This window comes from Toxorhynchites rutilus, chromosome 2, assembly GCF_029784135.1.
Source record: "Toxorhynchites rutilus septentrionalis strain SRP chromosome 2, ASM2978413v1, whole genome shotgun sequence".
Taxonomy (NCBI): domain Eukaryota; kingdom Metazoa; phylum Arthropoda; class Insecta; order Diptera; family Culicidae; genus Toxorhynchites; species Toxorhynchites rutilus.
The window spans coordinates 331326450-331343729 of record NC_073745.1 but is presented as its reverse complement, the minus strand read 5'-3'; the positions used below and the strand labels follow the sequence as shown (position 1 = coordinate 331343729).

Here is a 17280-nt window from a genome sequence, read left to right as displayed (position 1 = left end):
GTGTTCAAGAGCGCTTCTAATGCATCGAAAGATTAATACGTTGAGATGGTTTCATCACAACGACAGTGGGCTTTTTGTTTAAAGAGTGTCGACTGGAAGCGACAGCAACAAAATTAGAAAATGATTTTTATAAAAGTCCCCTATTCATCCGCAGGGACCAACGTGAGTCAGACGAAAAGTTCATCTTTGGTTCCCTAACTAGCGGTCAGGGCTTAACCTTTTAAATAAGCCGAAAGAACTAGTGTATACTCGACAGAAAGAGGTCTTACGGAAGTTGGCCGGAACCTCAACCATGGCCGATAAAAAGATGTAAGCCGACGTGTTCTTTTACCTTTTCGTGGCTTTGGTGGTCGACTGTCTCTCCATTTTAGCCATTCGCCCAAAAGTTTTCTATCGGTCGCAGCTGGGGAATGTTGGGAAGGTTGGCCGTCTTCGCGACAATATTTATCTCCAGATGATCCATCCTTCAGTGATCTTTTGGCATAATGGGCTGATCTGAGGTTCGGCATAAAGACCACATCACCTTCGCCACTTCCGGCAAGCACATCATATGACTCGAAAGAAGAGCGGTTTGACCATTCCCTTCACGTCTGTCAGAGAAGAACCTTCTTCGAGAACTTGATGTGGATGATATATTCGACGTCATCGTTACCTGGAGGACGTAAAGTACCCGGTACCCTGCCATTCGTTGAATTCTAGCATCAAGTACGTCTCGTCTTTCATTATGAACAAGGAAAGAAGTTATTCACCAGCACCTCATGCTACTCCTTCTGGGTGATTGCATGCTGCTCAGATACGGCCGGTCTCGTTTGGCGCTTCCGCATTAAAATGTCCATTTTGGACAGATTCTCCTTCACCGTTTGGCCGGTTGCCTCGATCTACCGGCTTAAGGAGCGGCAGGGAGATGATGTTGTAAATACCAGATCGGCTATATGTGGTGGACACAAAGTGCCTCAGGATGTCCAACTTTTTCGCTGTAGGGTGGAGCTTGCAGTATGAAAAAATCATTAAGTTGCTTGACAGTGCTGCTGCTGCGAATCAACAGCCTTGAATCATTTATGTTGTAGGCTTAATAAAGGTAAGATTCAAGGAAAATTTGTTCCATAAAATTATGTTTCATCACCGTCCGAAATTAGTCCATTTTTTGAATGCATACGTTAAGACTAAAATTGATGAAAAATGAATTGGAATTTTCGAGCATTCCTTTCGGTAATTTGAAGAAAATTGTAGAACTTGAATCTTGCTTGCCAGGCGTAAATGCTCTGATTGAGCGTGTGGTTTTCAGGCGTAAACAAAATCTAAACCACCAAAAAATCACAACTGGGTGCCGATACTTAGAAATAAATAATACCGATCAGATTAGATTCGCTAAACTATGGTTTATGTTCACATAACGTATATACATAACGTTTTATTTTTTGTGTCCCGCGTTAGACCTCTGACCATCTGGTCACTTTACATTAGAGGCAAAATCAAAATAGACGAATAATTCATTGAAGCTAGCGGACATGGAGCGCACTGGGTCATGTAGTCCGTATAGTGTTCCGGGGCTCAAGCAGCAGGAAATTCCGTTGGCGAAGCAATCGTTCAGGGGCGTAAATGTTGAGTTGCCCTAGCAATTCAGGTGCGTCAATTTCACCGTTTAAAATTTTTGCAATAAACACAGCTTGAGCAATGCTCCTTCTCTACTGTAATGTCTGCAATCCCAGTAATCTGCATCGTATCGGGGAAGGTTCATAGGATCCCGCCACGGAAGACGACGAAGGGCATTTCTTACAAATTTCCGTTGTATTGATTCGATCCTAGCAGTCCACGTTGATTGATATGGGCACCATACTTGAGAGTTAGATTCCAAAATCGATCTCACCAAAGTGCAGTATAGAGATCGGAGGCAAAGCGGGTCATTAAACTCTCGGGATATTTTAAACATAAATCCCAGCTGCCGGTTGGCTCTAGAAATCATGTCGTTGTAGTGCAATCTGAAGATAAATGATGAGTCTAGGATGACGTCAAGATCACGAACTTTAGGAACACGATCCAGAGACTGTCCGTCAATTGAATAATCAAATGTTATCGGATTGAGCTTGCGGTGATACGTAAAAACATTACATTTGTGAATGCTTAGCGTTAGAATCCGTGTACACCATTCGGTGAAATGATCCAGCAGCTGTTGTAGAGCGTGGCAGTCCTCAAAGCTTCGGATAACCATGTAAATTTTGACGTCATTAGTGTAGAACAATCGGCAGCCAGGTGGTAGTACGATAGAAAGCTCGTTAATGAAAATTGAGAATAGCAAGGGGCCCAGATTGCTCGCTTGTGGCACGCCTGAAAGGTTCGAAAATTGTTCTGATCTTTCCGATCCAATGTTAACGGTGAGCATACGATTCGAACCAGCCGACAAGATCCGCTGAGACACCGATTCGTCCTAATCGTTCCAGTAGTATTCCGTGGTCAACTCTATCAAATGCTGATTTCATGTCTGTGTAGACGGTGTCGACTTGAGCACCAGCATCAATGTTGCTTATGCAAAACGAGGTGAACTGAGCCAGGTTCGTGGTAGTCGATCTTTTGGGGTAGAATCCATGTTGATCGGTGACAATGTAGTTCTTGCAAGAGTCAAAAAGCAAGTCATTCAATAAAATTTCGTAGGCGATCTGGCGTAGTGGTAACATCCGTGCCTCTCACGCTAAAGGTCACGAGTTCAATTCTCACCCCCGACATTCTTCCAAAAATGGAAGTAAAAGTGACGAACCAACCAAATGAGTTGAAAATCACCATAATACAGATATAAAAATAATAAAATTTCGAAAACTTTGGAACATGCACAAAGCCTCTGTAGTTTTCGATGTTCTGTCGATCGCCTTTTTTGAACACAGGAAACATGATTGACGTCTTCCAACATGTGGGAAAGCAACGTTGTCTTCATGAGAGATTGAAGAGTGCAGTGAATGGACGAATCAACTCCTCGCCACATTTTTTAAGGATGAAGGAGGGAATGCCATCGGGACTAGACATTGAACACTTCAATTTGTTTATGGCGAATTTCACTTGTTCCGGTAAGACCTCGAGGTTTCTGAGTTGACACACATCTCTAGGTGTATCACTACAAGCGTCTATAATATGGCATCCCGACAAAGTTGACTCATTGAACACACTTCTGAAGTGAGTTGCGAAAAGGTTACATTTTGTTGCGGTGGAATTGGCTACTTCACTGCCCAGAAATATCTCCGCGGATAGTCCATTGTTATCCTTCCGTTTTGAATTCACGAATTTCCAAAATTTTCGGGGATGTCTACGTAAATCTTATTGAGTTCTTATGCAGTAGCGTTTGTATAAATAGCGGTTGAACGTTCGATAACTGTTACTAGCCCGTACGAAACATTGCTTGGTGAATACACAGCGGGACTGGCAGTAGTCTCGAAGTGCCTTCGATCTCAGTCGTTTTAAACGTCTCAGGTGTGCGTACACATGTACACATGTACAGGTTCACAGCTCGAGGGGAAACATAAAACACAAAACGAGCAGAATAAGCGACCTTTGTTGTTTCGGGCATAGACAGATTATGAGAATTTTCCTCAGAGGAGATGCAATACTGCTATACGCTAGCGACAGCTTAGATACTGTGCAAGGGTGGTGTTTACTTCGCAAATATTCTCTTTTCATTATCCTTCTTCGTTGTTTCTGTTCGGGAAAGTACACAAATGTACAGAACAAATGAATGGGGAATTGGGATTGCTTCCAAATTTCATCAATTTAAACCATATACAGAATATGAGATTGTAATGTTTAGAATTTCAAACAAATCTTAGAAAATTTCCGATTCCATTGGTATGCAAATCGTTAAAATCCGTTCGCAGCAAAAATAGTTATTAACGTCAACTTTTATTCATAAAAACGTGACCTGTTTTCAGATTTGTCACCCTTAATGTAAGACATAATCCTACGTCAAAAACGAGTGTACAATCTTTAATCAATTCAAACATGTAAAAATTTGTTTCATCTAAATCGCAGATGATCGATTTGTCTTTTGCTGTGGAATTGCTCATCTGGTACTACATGCAGATACACGCAGATACACGCCCGTTTTGCGTTAAAAATACCCCTCGTCGCTCTAAACGTCACCTCATGACAGCCAGCTGTCAGATACTCCATTTACAAAGGCCTTTTTCTCACTCACGCAATTCTTCACACTTCTACTACTACTACTGCTTGTGCTACTACCACTAGCGCAACTCAGTACCAAACGGACAGCAGCCTCTGGTGCCGTACGCGAAACGTCGCTGCTGTCAGAAAGCAAAGTGCGAACGTCGGAGCAAGATTGTTTTTCGTCTGTGCTTCTGCTGCCTGTCGTTGAGAGGGAGTGTATGTGTGTATGCGTTGGCTAGAATTATCAACCAGAAAGTTTTGATTTCCCTTCGGGTTCGTCGCGGGTGGAGAGTGGATTCTGAAAAGTGCCAAAAAGTGGATTTTCGCGATACATAGACTCGCACGCACCGCCCGGACCGGTTAGATTACGGCTGGTTTAGTGCCCGAAGCGCACTTCCGGTGGGCAGCACCCGTCGTGTGGTTGATGGCTCGGATATGAAAAACACCAAAATCGGGAAGGTGGATCAGAGATAATCACAGTCAGTCAGTGCTGGCGGATAGATATTCTTCAGAAGGAAAAGGAGTGGTTCGGTGGTGTTCGTGTGTGCGAGCGTATCCACACACCGTTTGTCTTGATTTTTTCTCGCTCTGCCTTCGTGGGTGTGTTGGTGTGTTTATTCATATATGAGATTTTCTGATTAATCAGAAGGGAAATTTTTGCCGTGTCGTTTGAGACGGTCTGGAATAATAGTTCTATTCTGCGACTGCGATAAGGTCTGAAATGAAAGTATTTTGTGTTTTCTAGGAAAGTTTGCTCTTGTTCTATGCGGAACCGCAGAATGTGCATAAAAATTTAAGCGATTAAAGTGATGAAGTTTAGAATTTAGATCTTCTTTTTTGTGCGATTTCTCTGGTATTGGTGAATCAAAGTGTTCTTTTCATTCGAGTCGGGTGCGGAAGAAGGGTGGTACATAATTTCGAAAATGTTTTCGTATCTCAGAACCGATTAGTGAAATCCGGCAAAGTGTGCAGCAACATATTTTGACGAAATCGTGGGCCCGTGACCAAGTTGGTACGAATCGCTAGGGCGAGTTCGGGATTGCGTAGGATCAGAACCAGAAACCGGAATCGTGTATTTGATTCCGGGAGTGTGTGCGAGGTAATAAGAAGAAAACCGATCCCACAGTGTAAGGTTGCGAATCAAAGCAGACCCTCTGTGTGTCTCTCGCCCTCTGGTGAATAAATATTCATCCCGTGTTGTACTAGCAGGAGAAAATAATACAAAAAACACAAAACACTCACACTGCTAATCGCGCTTGTGGTTGGATATCCCACGACGACAATAACGCAAACTTCAAATCATCATCAATATCATCATCGTCAGCGCGCAATCATCGAGGAACGACGACGACGACTACTACGATTACGTCAAAATGGCGCATCAAATGATGCCCCAGTCAGTGAACTGCTCACTGGACGATATCGATCTAAATGCACTGAAGGTACGTATCCACTGCTACGGATGAATCCGGGATGCACCCGGTCGGATCGGCCCCCCGCAATCGACGGGCGTCCGCACGAATCTATCGTCCAAAATCATCGACCGCCGTCAAGACACATCAACAACATTGACAGTTCTCTGAGGGGGTGGAGTCGGCCTCTTGTCATGCAGATTGTTCTCTCTCACGTGAATCTATGCTGTTTGGTTCAAAACGTAATTCTGGGGGTATCAAGGATTTACACCACGATCAATTTTCTGTATGATTAAATAAATGTATGCCTCGAATCACAGTATTTTGGCGTGGCACCGGGAGCTTGACACAGTCAAAAACTACTCCCAGCAGTGAATGGGAATGAGTGGGCTCCGGTGTGCTGCGCTGTGTGTGTGTATGTCGATGGGTGTGTTTCGCGTGTCGGTTGTTCCGGTTTCGGGATGGGTTTGCCGCACGCCATGTAACGGCAAATTAATGACCTTGAACCTAGTGGCACCACCCTCTGCCATCCTGCGGCTTAGCGAAGGTCTCCGGTACATTGTACTCTCTGTGATTCGGAATGATGAAGCAGCAGCAGCAGTAGCCGGTCAACACTAATTGTCACGCACTGTTGGTTCCTTTTTTTCTGCTTCGTTTCGTTGGTTGCCCTTTCGGTGCACATTTTGGCGAAACAATTTAATCCAATTGGAAAATAGCGGTTGTAATAGAGAAAAAATACTGTTGTTTTTTATGGCCCAATGATTGACACCGTTTGGGGTGCCAATAGTACAATCATTTGGATGATTATACAACTGCTGGGCAAAACAGAGAATTTCAAATCATTTTTGGATTCGAACAAATCTTAAACGACATTGTGATATATCTATCATTCTATTCATTACATATTCATTCTGAGTTGGCGAACAAGAAGTCCATTATTTTTGCAGACTGTAATCGATATACCGCGTAAAAGAATGTATTCTATGAAATTACCCGTACAAATTTTACGTTATCTTTTGAATCATCGCTTATAAGTTTAGAATCGCAAATACCAAATTTCTAAATATTCTAAACACTTACAAGTGTGGCCGCCGAAGTGGTCTGTTGAACTCCAAGATGGCCAAGAATAGCTAGCAGAATTCGAGCCCCACCCGACATTCTATCCATGATGTCGCTAAATAATACAGGGTGTCATTTTGTTTTGTCCGGAAACCTCTGAAACGTTCTGGTCTGACACTCTCTAATTTTTTAAGAAGAATTTTTTGAAAATTATCCGATATTCCCTGTACACACTTGTCATTACGTTTCGAGGTACCTCACATCTTCGGATGTCGCTTTGCTGTCAAAACAAAAAAAAACAGAATCGGCCAGCAAAAACAAGACAGTCCATGTTAAATTTCGCTCGTAGAATTTAAGTGTTTAAGTCGGAAAATTGTGGAAAATTCGATACTTTTATGAGCTTAATTCATCGGAGACCATTGTTCAATGTAGTTTGTGAGATGGTAGATGGTGTTGTTGCTTATCAGTTCTCGAAAACATTGTTTTGAAATTTCGAGTCCATTTGGGGTAACACCGACACCTTCAATCAGGGTAAACCGACACCTGGTTTGTGTTTCACATACAGGAAAAATAGCGTTCTTACTTTTTGTAGATGCCTCGTGTTTATATTTGACAGACAAAACGGCAGAGCTGAACTAATAAAACAGCCAAAACCAACGTTGAATCGAGCATGTCAACAAAAAAGCCTGGCAGAGCTCATGGTATCCCTCGTTCAACGCCCATCGGCACATTTCACGTGGATGCTCACCTAAATTGGGATCTTGAAGTGTCCACATAGTACAGTAAACATTCACTAACTGGGCGAAAAGAGAAGACCACTTATCGACATTCGCGTTTTAACTGGTCCGGCATGTTAAACGTCAAATAAAATCGAGGGAAACTTCAATGAATTGTTTGATTCGCTTAGTTCCTGTAATTGGATAAATAAAAGGATTCCAATGGAAGTTTCGCATTGAGTGCGACAACAGGTATGACATATGATTTGAGAAAATTGTTTTTCTGTAGTTTAATCAATGTTTTTGTCGTGCGAAAATAATGTCAACTTTCATAACATTTAAAATTACATTCGAATGCCCCTCACAGCAAATCTTCCATTTGAATATGGCGTCGATTGTTTACGAAATTGTGCTTTTTAACTGGTCCAAGGACCAGTTAACGTTCGCCCAGTTAAATAGCAGACCAGTTAAACCAGGACCAGTTAGCGAACGATTACTGTATATAGATAACCTTCTTCTTCTTCTTCTTCTTCAATGGCACTAACGTTCCTAGAGGAACTTCGCCGTCTCAACGTAGTATTACTTGCGTCATTTTTATTAGTACTTAGTTGATATTTCTATGCCAAATAACACGCCTTGAATGCATTCTGAGTGGCAAGCTCTAGAATACGCGTGATCACAGTGCAAGTCGGAGGAAATTTCTTTGACGAAAAATTCCCCCTACCAGAACGGGAATCGAACCCGAACACCCGGCATGTTAGTTATGACGCTAACCACTCGGCCACGGGAGCACAATAATAGATAACCTCTTAATACTTTAAAATTGTTGTAACAAGTTTTCACAGTTTCCACCCGCACTCCCATTTATTTCACCTGAAAACATCAATTTTTGTATTCTATCAAAATTAGAGCACTAATCAAAAAACGATCAACAGCTACTGTAGAATGGTCGGTCTTACTCTGATTTCCCCTACATGTTTCCAAAATGCAGAGGGCATCAAATCAGAATTTGAAGCAAACTACCATAAAAAAGTTGATGGGTCTGAGCCTAGGGGCACGGACGGGATCTTGACATAAGACTGTGATTGTGTGTAGTTGCATTTAAATTGAGTTTTTCATTGTTCAAAGTCTGTATTTTTGACGTAGAACTACGTTTTTTATTAAGGGTGCCAAATCAGAAAACAGGTCACGTTTTTATGAAATAAAGTTAACGTAATAACTATGTACATACTAAACGAATCGGAAATTCCCTAAGATTTGTTTAATATGCTATACATTAGAATCCCCTGGTTTGTAAATGGTTAACTTCATGAAAACTTTAAGCGTTTCCATTTTCCCACACATTTGTTCTGTCCATTTGTGTGCTTTCCCGAGCACAGCAACTTATCGACGACCAACGAAGGGGAAATCGTAGGATTTGAAGTCTCCGTGAACAAAGGAAAAGTAGAAGAATGGAGGGGAATACTTGCCTAGAGTATAAACAGTGGATCTCGCTGAGGCAAACTTTCATTCATCGGACTGTTGAGCAATCCAGTTCACTTTGCTTTCGCTGCGCTTCGATCTAAGATTGGACCCCACCAGTGGTAATCCAACTTGAATATCGTCGTTTGGTTTTTCTGTTCGTTTCTCGCGTTATTCGTATCGTGTGCTAGTCGTAAAACTGTCTTCAACTAGGATTGCATTTGCGCTAATATTGATTGTTACGAAACCACAGGGCAGTTTCGTGCAGTAGGAGGGTGAGCTCAGCCCGTCCGTAGCAGCCAACGTAAAAACAACAAATAAATAACGAGAAACGTCAGACAGCAAAACACAGTAGCAAAAACAAAACAATCTAACGTGATACGGCAAAAGAGTGGCAAACGAGTTGAGAAGAAAAATAATTAGTTATCCTAGAATAAAAATCTTTTTCTAATATATCTATATCCTACGGTTAGTAAAACTTACTTCTATAATATACACTATTTCTACAACTATACTTACAACTTATTCTTACAGCTATTTACATTTACATTCCTACAACAAATCTTAACCTATTTCTACAATCAAGAGTGAACTTAAAGGTAAATGAATTTATAAACTTAGCTAGACTTATAACTAATAGTACGGTCATTTAGTAGTCACTAATCAAGAGGATTTACAAAAGAAGTGTTCGGATAAAACGAAGAACAAAACGAAAATGTAAGTTAAAACTTTGTATATTGTGAACCATGAATATACACGAATACATTACAGCTTTGAAGCTGCGAGTTAGCTGCTATCTGGACGTTTTTCTTAACCCATCCGAACATTCTTCAAAGATTTTCCGGTGCTATGAATCCAGAAATGCAGGTCGTGAGTCATTGCGCTAAGTGTGACCGACCGGACTCGGCCGACAACTTAGTCGGGTACGATACATGCGAGACGTGGGTACACTTCGGATGTGCACAAGTGAGCGATTCGATCGTCAATCGTAGTTGGAAATGCGATCAATGTCGTGCAGAGCATTCCATAATCCAACCACAAGGGTCGGTTGCTCGTTCCACCTCGAGCAAGCGCTCGTCCAGGGTAGACCTCAACCTGAGGATGATGGAGGAACAAAAGGCCATGCGAATGAGGAGAATTCTGGAAGAAGAAGCAGCTCGGGCTGCTACAAGGAAGAAGTTAGCTGAGGAGGAGGAGAAGTTTCTCAAGAAGAAGTATGAGATTCTTCTAGCAGAGGCGGAGGATTCGGAGGATGGAGCCAGTAGGAGATCGAGACTGAGCAGTCGAGCTAGTCGGGAGAGGGTCCAATCGTGGCTGAGCAACCAGGAAGTCGGCACAACACATAAAGTGGAAGTAGTGCCATCCAGTAGCATTATGCCAACGGTCGTAGTCTCAGAAGCAGCTCAGCAGTCTATCGTTCCTGTTCCTGCTACTTCAAGTCCCATCGTGTCGAACATCCCTGTTTCGGCAACTTCTGTCCCAGCGTCAACTTCTACGCCAATTTCGATGGACGTTTCCAGGAGCGTCGAGTGTGCTGATGGAACAATCGTCCACCTTCGATTGTCGACTTTTCTTCTGTAGCTGGTCGCAATCGTCTACCAGAAAATAATAATCAAATAAATATGAGGTCATCGGGATGTGATAATGTGATCGCGTCTTCGACTAGTGTAGGGCCAATGTTACACGATAGATTAGTAGAGAAAAGTGTACCAGAAGTTTTTCCCTTCTACTATGGGCCCAGTCACATACCTATGCCCAGTTGTAACCCTATGTTCTCAACTTTCAATCCAAGTCTGGGTCAGAATTATAACACAAACAGTTTGATGCAAAACTTCCACAACATCGTCGCTACTAATCCAACAATGTCGTTTCTCAATGGGGGCGCTGGATGCTTGGCAAACGGGTATCCAGTAAGTTCACAAAATCCTGCTTCATCAATAACGATGGGAATTTCTCGATCTATGCTGAATTTCGGATGTCAACCAACGTGGAGTAACGCGAATATTACCAGTACGAGCGTCGCTGGGACGAACGGTGGAATAGAGTCGGTCCCCATGAAGCACATTCCGGTTTCATCGCAGGGAAGGTTGATTCTGAACAGTGTCGGCGAAGTTCCAGGACTCACCAATGTATCGATGCCACCTACATCCAGTGTAACCTTTCCCCAGTTTGGGACTCAGCAACAATCCGTTACTCCAGTCCGAAATGGGCCATCTAGTGAACAAATGGCGGCGAGGCAAGTGATGCCACGGGAGTTGCCAAACTTCTCTGGCGATCCGCAGGACTGGCCGTTGTTCTACAGCTCGTTCTGCAACTCCACAGAAGCGTGTGGATATACGGATTCGGAAAACCTGGCGAGATTGCAGCGTTGTCTAAAGGGTAGTGCGTTAGAAGCAGTTCGGAGTCGTTTGCTGATGCCACAGTCTGTGCCTTTCGTTATCGATATACTTAGAAGGTTGTATGGTCGACCAGAAATTTTAATACATTCTCTCCTCCAAAAGTTGCGAACGGTACCTTCTCCAAAATTTGATAACCTGCAGTCGCAGATTAACTTCGGTCTCGCGGTACAAAACGTCGTAGATCATATGACTATCGCCAATCTTCCTGATCATCTGTGGAATCCGACGCTGCTCCACGAATTGGTAGAGAAATTGCCACCTCAAATCAAGATGCAGTGGTCTTACTACAAGAGCAGATTCTCTTGTGTCAACCTAACGACCTTTAGTGCTTTCATGTCCGAGCTTGTGATGATGGCCTCTGACGTTACGCTTCCGATGGACGCCCTCGCACTGAACTCGAAGACTGGTAAATCGATTAAAGAAAAACCGAAGCTGTACATGCATACTGAGGATCAGCGGGAGAGGAACTCTGAATTAGCCGAGAAAATGAAGACGCCAATGGAACAGCCAAAGAAGACCTGTGTGTATTGCGGTAAAGAACGTCACGAGATCGCGAACTGCATCCAATTCAAAGCGCTCGATGTTGACGGTAGGTGAAAGGCAGTTAAAGAAAAGAACCTGTGTAGGAGTTGCCTTGTACCACACCGCAAATGGCCATGTCGTACCCGAAAGGAGTGTGGCATTAACGGATGTAGAATATATCACAACAGTCTTCTACATCCAACGAGCAGTTCGGAAAAGACGAACACAGCGAGAACTACAGGGAATACAGACACTGTTGTACATCAAAATCTACATCGCTCTAGGTCTTATTCTTTATTCCGTTATTTGCCAGTTACTATACATGGAAATGGAAAACATGTCAGTACTTATGCGTTCCTGGACGATGGATCGAATTCTACCCTTCTGGAAAACAAAATCGCGTCCGCTCTAGGCATCAAGCTACATCTAGCTGGTGAGGTGCAAAATCGCGATCTGCATCAGTGGATGAAGCAATTTTTTGCCGTTGAAGAGTCGAGTGTAACGGTTAAACCCGAACCGGAAGAAGACAAACGAGCGCGGAGAATAATGGAAGCAACCACACGACGTGTCAAAGGTTTCGAGACAGGGCTGCTTTGGAGGTTCAACAACATCTGCTTTCCCGATAGCTATCCGATGGCATTGCGGCGATGGCATGCGTTGGTGAAACGACTAAGTCGAGATCCAGTTCTTGAAGCAAAGGTGAGAAACCAGATAATGGAATATGAAGTGAAGGGTTATGCTCATCGAACTACGCCAGAAGAACTTCGATCTACGAACCCAAATAAGGTCTGGTATCTACCTTTGGGAGTCATACAGAACCCGAAGAAACCGAATAAGTTGCGGTTGATATGGGACGCTAAAGCACGAGCAGGAGGAGTGTCGTTCAACGACATGCTATTAAAAGGTCCTGATCTGCTGGTAGCCCTGATGGAGGTATTACTACGGTTCAGACAAGGGAACATCGCAATAGTAGGCGACATAAGAGAGATGTTCCATCAGATTTGGATTCGAGACGAAGACAAGCAGGCCCAGCGATTCATTTATCGATCATGCCCTGGGTCTGAACCCCAGATATATACTATGGACGTTGCGACGTTTGGAGCGACATGCTCGCCGAGTCTGGCACAGTACGAAAAGAACAAAAATGCAACGGAGTTCGCGAGATCATTTCCGAGAGCGGTGAAAGCCATAACAGATAACCACTACGTGGATGATTTTCTGGACAGCGTAGACACAGAAAAGGAGGCCGTCCAGTTGGTTAACGAAGTGAAATTCGTCCATTCTCAAGCAGGATTCGATATCCGTAACTTCTGCTCTAATTCAGTCGAAGTCCTAGCGAGAATCGGAGAAACGGAAGAACGCCAGCAGGTATCCATGAACCTGGACAAATCACCAGAGCCTGAGCGGGTGCTGGGATTGATCTGGAGGCCAGCAGACGATGTCTTTAGCTTTGACTTGAGCAATATGAAGGAGGAGATTAGGGAACTTGTCGAGAGTAGAACCATTCCTAGCAAACGACAGGTTCTGCGAACTGTAGTGTCCCTATTTGACCCATTGGGACTCATTTCACACTTCGTGGTGCATGGGAAGATTCTCATGCAACAGATTTGGAGAACCGGAACGGACTGGGACGAACTCATTGTGGAGGAATTGTGGGATCAATGGAAGCAGTGGTGCCAATACATGCAGCGTTTGGATGAAGTAAGAGTACCACGCTGTTTCTTTAAAGGGGTGAACATCTCTGCACTCAAAGAGGCGGAAGTTCATCTATTTGTGGATGCGAGTGAATTGGCATGTGCGGCGGTTCTTTATCTCCGAGTCCTCGACAGCGGTAAGCCCAGGTGTGCTCTGGTAGCCGCTAAAACTAAAGTGGCCCCACTAAAACCTCTCTCCATTCCACGTCTTGAGCTTCAAGCAGCGATGATCGGGACAAGGTTGATGGACTTCGTCCTGAAATCCCTGGATGTCCAAATAAAGAAACGCTTCTTGTGGACAGATTCCTCAACTGTTCTCTGCTGGTTGCGGTCTGATAGCCGGCGGTATCATCAATTTGTTGCCTTTCGTGTAGGAGAGATCCTCTCAACAACTACAGTGGATGAATGGCACTATGTACCATCAAAAATGAACATAGCCGACGTAGCCACGAAATGGAAGGAGGGGCCAAGCTTCGATCCGACCAGTCCGTGGTACAATGCTCCAGAATTTTTATACCAAGAACAGGAGCAGTGGCCTTCAGAACCCCCGCGGAAACAAGCAGAAACAGAAGTCGAACTGCGTTCTGCATTTTTATTCCACGGCATGATGCCGAAAGCCGTTGTTGATTGTTCCAGGTTTTCAAACTGGAATCGTCTATTGAGGGCGACCGCTTACGCTTTGCGTGCTGTACGCAGATTTAGAGGGGAACCGGCGTCCCAGTCGGATTTTCTATCTCAAAAAGAGTTGTGTGATGCGGAAATAGTGATATGGAAGCAGGTGCAAGCTGGAACCTATTCAGACGAGTACGCGATTCTGGAGCGTAACCTGACGAATCCCACAAGTTTAGCTCCATTCCCGAAATCTAGTCCACTGTATCGACTTTCGGTATTCTTGGATGAACGAGGTGTCGTCCGAATGAACAGTAGAATATCTACTTCGCCGTCTGTATCGTATGACACGAAATTTCCGATTGTGCTGCCAAGGAAAGAATATGCAGTCTATCTTCTAACGGAGAGCTATCACCGGAGGTTTCTTCACAGGAACGGGGAGACAGTCTGCAATGAAATGCGTCAACGATTCTTCGTACCCGGACTTCGAATTCTGATTCGGCAGGTGGCAAAGCAGTGCGTGACGTGTCGTATTCGAAAGGTTGTTCCAAATCCTCCTCTGATGTCAGCTCTGCCTGCAGTTCGTGTTACAGGAATGATCAGACCGTTTACGTTCACTGGAGTGGACTATCTAGGACCAATACAGGTCAAGCAAGGTCGCAGCTTAGTAAAGAGGTGGGTGGCATTGTTTACCTGCTTGACTATACGTGCTGTACATCTAGAAGTGGTGCACAGTCTGTCCACCCAGTCATGTATAATGGCCATCAGACGTTTTGTGGCTCGTCGTGGTTCCCCGGAGAATTTTTATAGTGACAACGGCACAAATTTCTTGGGAGCGAGCAACATATTGAAAAATCAGATACAGAATATCCATGAGGACTGTGCGGTCACGTTTACGAACAGCAAGACCAACTGGATTTTCAATCCACCATCAGCACCTCATATGGGCGGTTCATGGGAGCGTATGGTGCGCTCCGTAAAGGCTGCCATGTCAGCAATTGCGGACCATCCACATCATCCGAACGATGAAGTTCTGGAGACGGTAGTGCTGGAGGCTGAGGCAGTTGTCAACTCCAGGCCGCTAACTTACATCCCTTTGGAATCGATGGAGCAGGAGTCGCTTACGCCGAATCATTTCCTGCTCTTTGGCACCAAGGGTATCACACAGCCGGAGATGTCGACAAGGCTGGAAGGAGGAATCCTGCGTGACAGCTGGCGTCTAGCGCAATGCCTGGTGGATCATTTTTGGAACCGTTGGATTCGAGAGTACCATCCAACTATAACCAGACGCACCAAGTGGTTCGAACCGGCTAAGCCGTTGGAAGTTGGGGACCTGGTACTCGTGGTAGAAGAGAGTAAACGGAACGGATGGTTGAGAGGCAGAATTCTAGATGTGGTTAAGGCAGCGGATGGGCAAGTTCGACGAGCAGTTGTGCGTACTAAAAACGGAATACTCAACAGACCTGCAGTGAAATTGGCACTTCTGGATCTTCAGAAACCTGGGGACGGTCCGGAACTACACGGGCAGGGGGATGTTACGAAACCACAGGGCAGTTTCGTGCAGTAGGAGGGTGAGCTCAGCCCGTCCGTAGCAGCCAACGTAAAAACAACAAATAAATAACGAGAAACGTCAGACAGCAAAACACAGTAGCAAAAACAAAACAATCTAACGTGATACGGCAAAAGAGTGGCAAACGAGTTGAGAAGAAAAATAATTAGTTATCCTAGAATAAAAATCTTTTTCTAATATATCTATATCCTACGGTTAGTAAAACTTACTTCTATAATATACACTATTTCTACAACTATACTTACAACTTATTCTTACAGCTATTTACATTTACATTCCTACAACAAATCTTAACCTATTTCTACAATCAAGAGTGAACTTAAAGGTAAATGAATTTATAAACTTAGCTAGACTTATAACTAATAGTACGGTCATTTAGTAGTCACTAATCAAGAGGATTTACAAAAGAAGTGTTCGGATAAAACGAAGAACAAAACGAAAATGTAAGTTAAAACTTTGTATATTGTGAACCATGAATATACACGAATACATTACAGCTTTGAAGCTGCGAGTTAGCTGCTATCTGGACGTTTTTCTTAACCCATCCGAACATTGATCATAATGAAGCATTGCTAATGTTTTCGAGGTTGCTAATATCAACAAAAATAGTTTATTTTGCTTGTTTGGTCACCAAGAAAGTAAATGTCGTTCTGGAATTTTGTATGTGATTAGGTTTCGCTTGCCAGTAGCAAAACTTCCTCCACTAAAGGTGACAGCTGCGCTTCTCTTGAGCATGAGAATGCAACTTTTTTCGAGGCCAGTAATATTAACAGAAGCGTTTCTTTTGAGAATAGCGCAAAATGATGAGAAGTGTTTATATTCCTAGTAGTTTCAAGCCACTAATGTATGGCTCAGTATGCATGCTATGGCGAACACTTGTGTGGCGCTTGGTTTACGTTGTACGAACGATGCCTAGAGGTGCAATTCCTTTGAGGCAATACTAAATAACATGTAGCATGATATTTGATACTTGCAAGTGTTGTCATTGTTGTTTCCATGCTGTGCCAAAAATTGATGTAGTTATGAGATGTGCAATAATGGTGCTGGTGCAATATGTATATAATCGACTGTAGCCGAGTATATGTCAATTGTGAAAAAGGCCACCGGAATAGCGTTCGAGGTAAATTTTCAATGCATTGACATGAAATAAATTGCGATATACGATCAGCTAGTGTATTGTTTTGCGAGGGCAAGAATGAATCATCAAGCAATTAACGTCAACTGATTCTACACTGAAAAAACCATTTCAGAGATTATTCTACTAAACAGTTGTTTCTAAAATTTAACAGCATTATAGAATAATATCCGAAGATATAAACAAGCGACTTATAAAAAATAACAGCATAGTTCTACGTCAACAATGTGGTCGTATCTTGGACACAACCTCCTATAATTTTTTTCTCTTTTGATACTTCAAATGGATACCCTGGAAAAACCGTTTCCTGTATGTACTTGTATCCTTTAAACGGGTTAGATGACATAACGCGGAAGAATTCGGTACCGTATTCTGTTCAAAAATGTACACAAAAAAAAACATTAAAGCCATCACTACCCTTCTCTTCTGTTTATTCAATCATGCAGAAGAAAACGAAGAGTCATCATGTATCATTTTTAAACACAAGTCTAAATAGTTAAGACCTACATAAATATAAGCCTGAGTCAAATCAATCTATGACTACAAAAATATATTAT

The 17280-nt window shown here is 43.2% G+C and overlaps 1 protein-coding gene across 18 annotated transcripts in view; it reads left to right on the top strand.

Moving 5' to 3' along the window:
• Positions 1 to 4232: 4232 nt before the first annotated feature.
• LOC129771859 (serine/threonine-protein kinase mig-15) overlaps positions 4233 to 17280 on the top strand; it is a 184028-nt gene continuing 170980 nt past the window's right edge. For 7 of the 18 annotated variants that reach the window (XM_055775964.1, XM_055775972.1, XM_055775961.1 and 4 more), the window contains exon 1: positions 4377 to 5588. In XM_055775964.1, the coding sequence (XP_055631939.1) occupies positions 5520 to 5588 (69 nt within the window). In that variant the 5' untranslated portion in view covers positions 4377 to 5519. The other 11 variants (XM_055775966.1, XM_055775965.1, XM_055775973.1 and 8 more) reach the window with 9 other exon arrangements.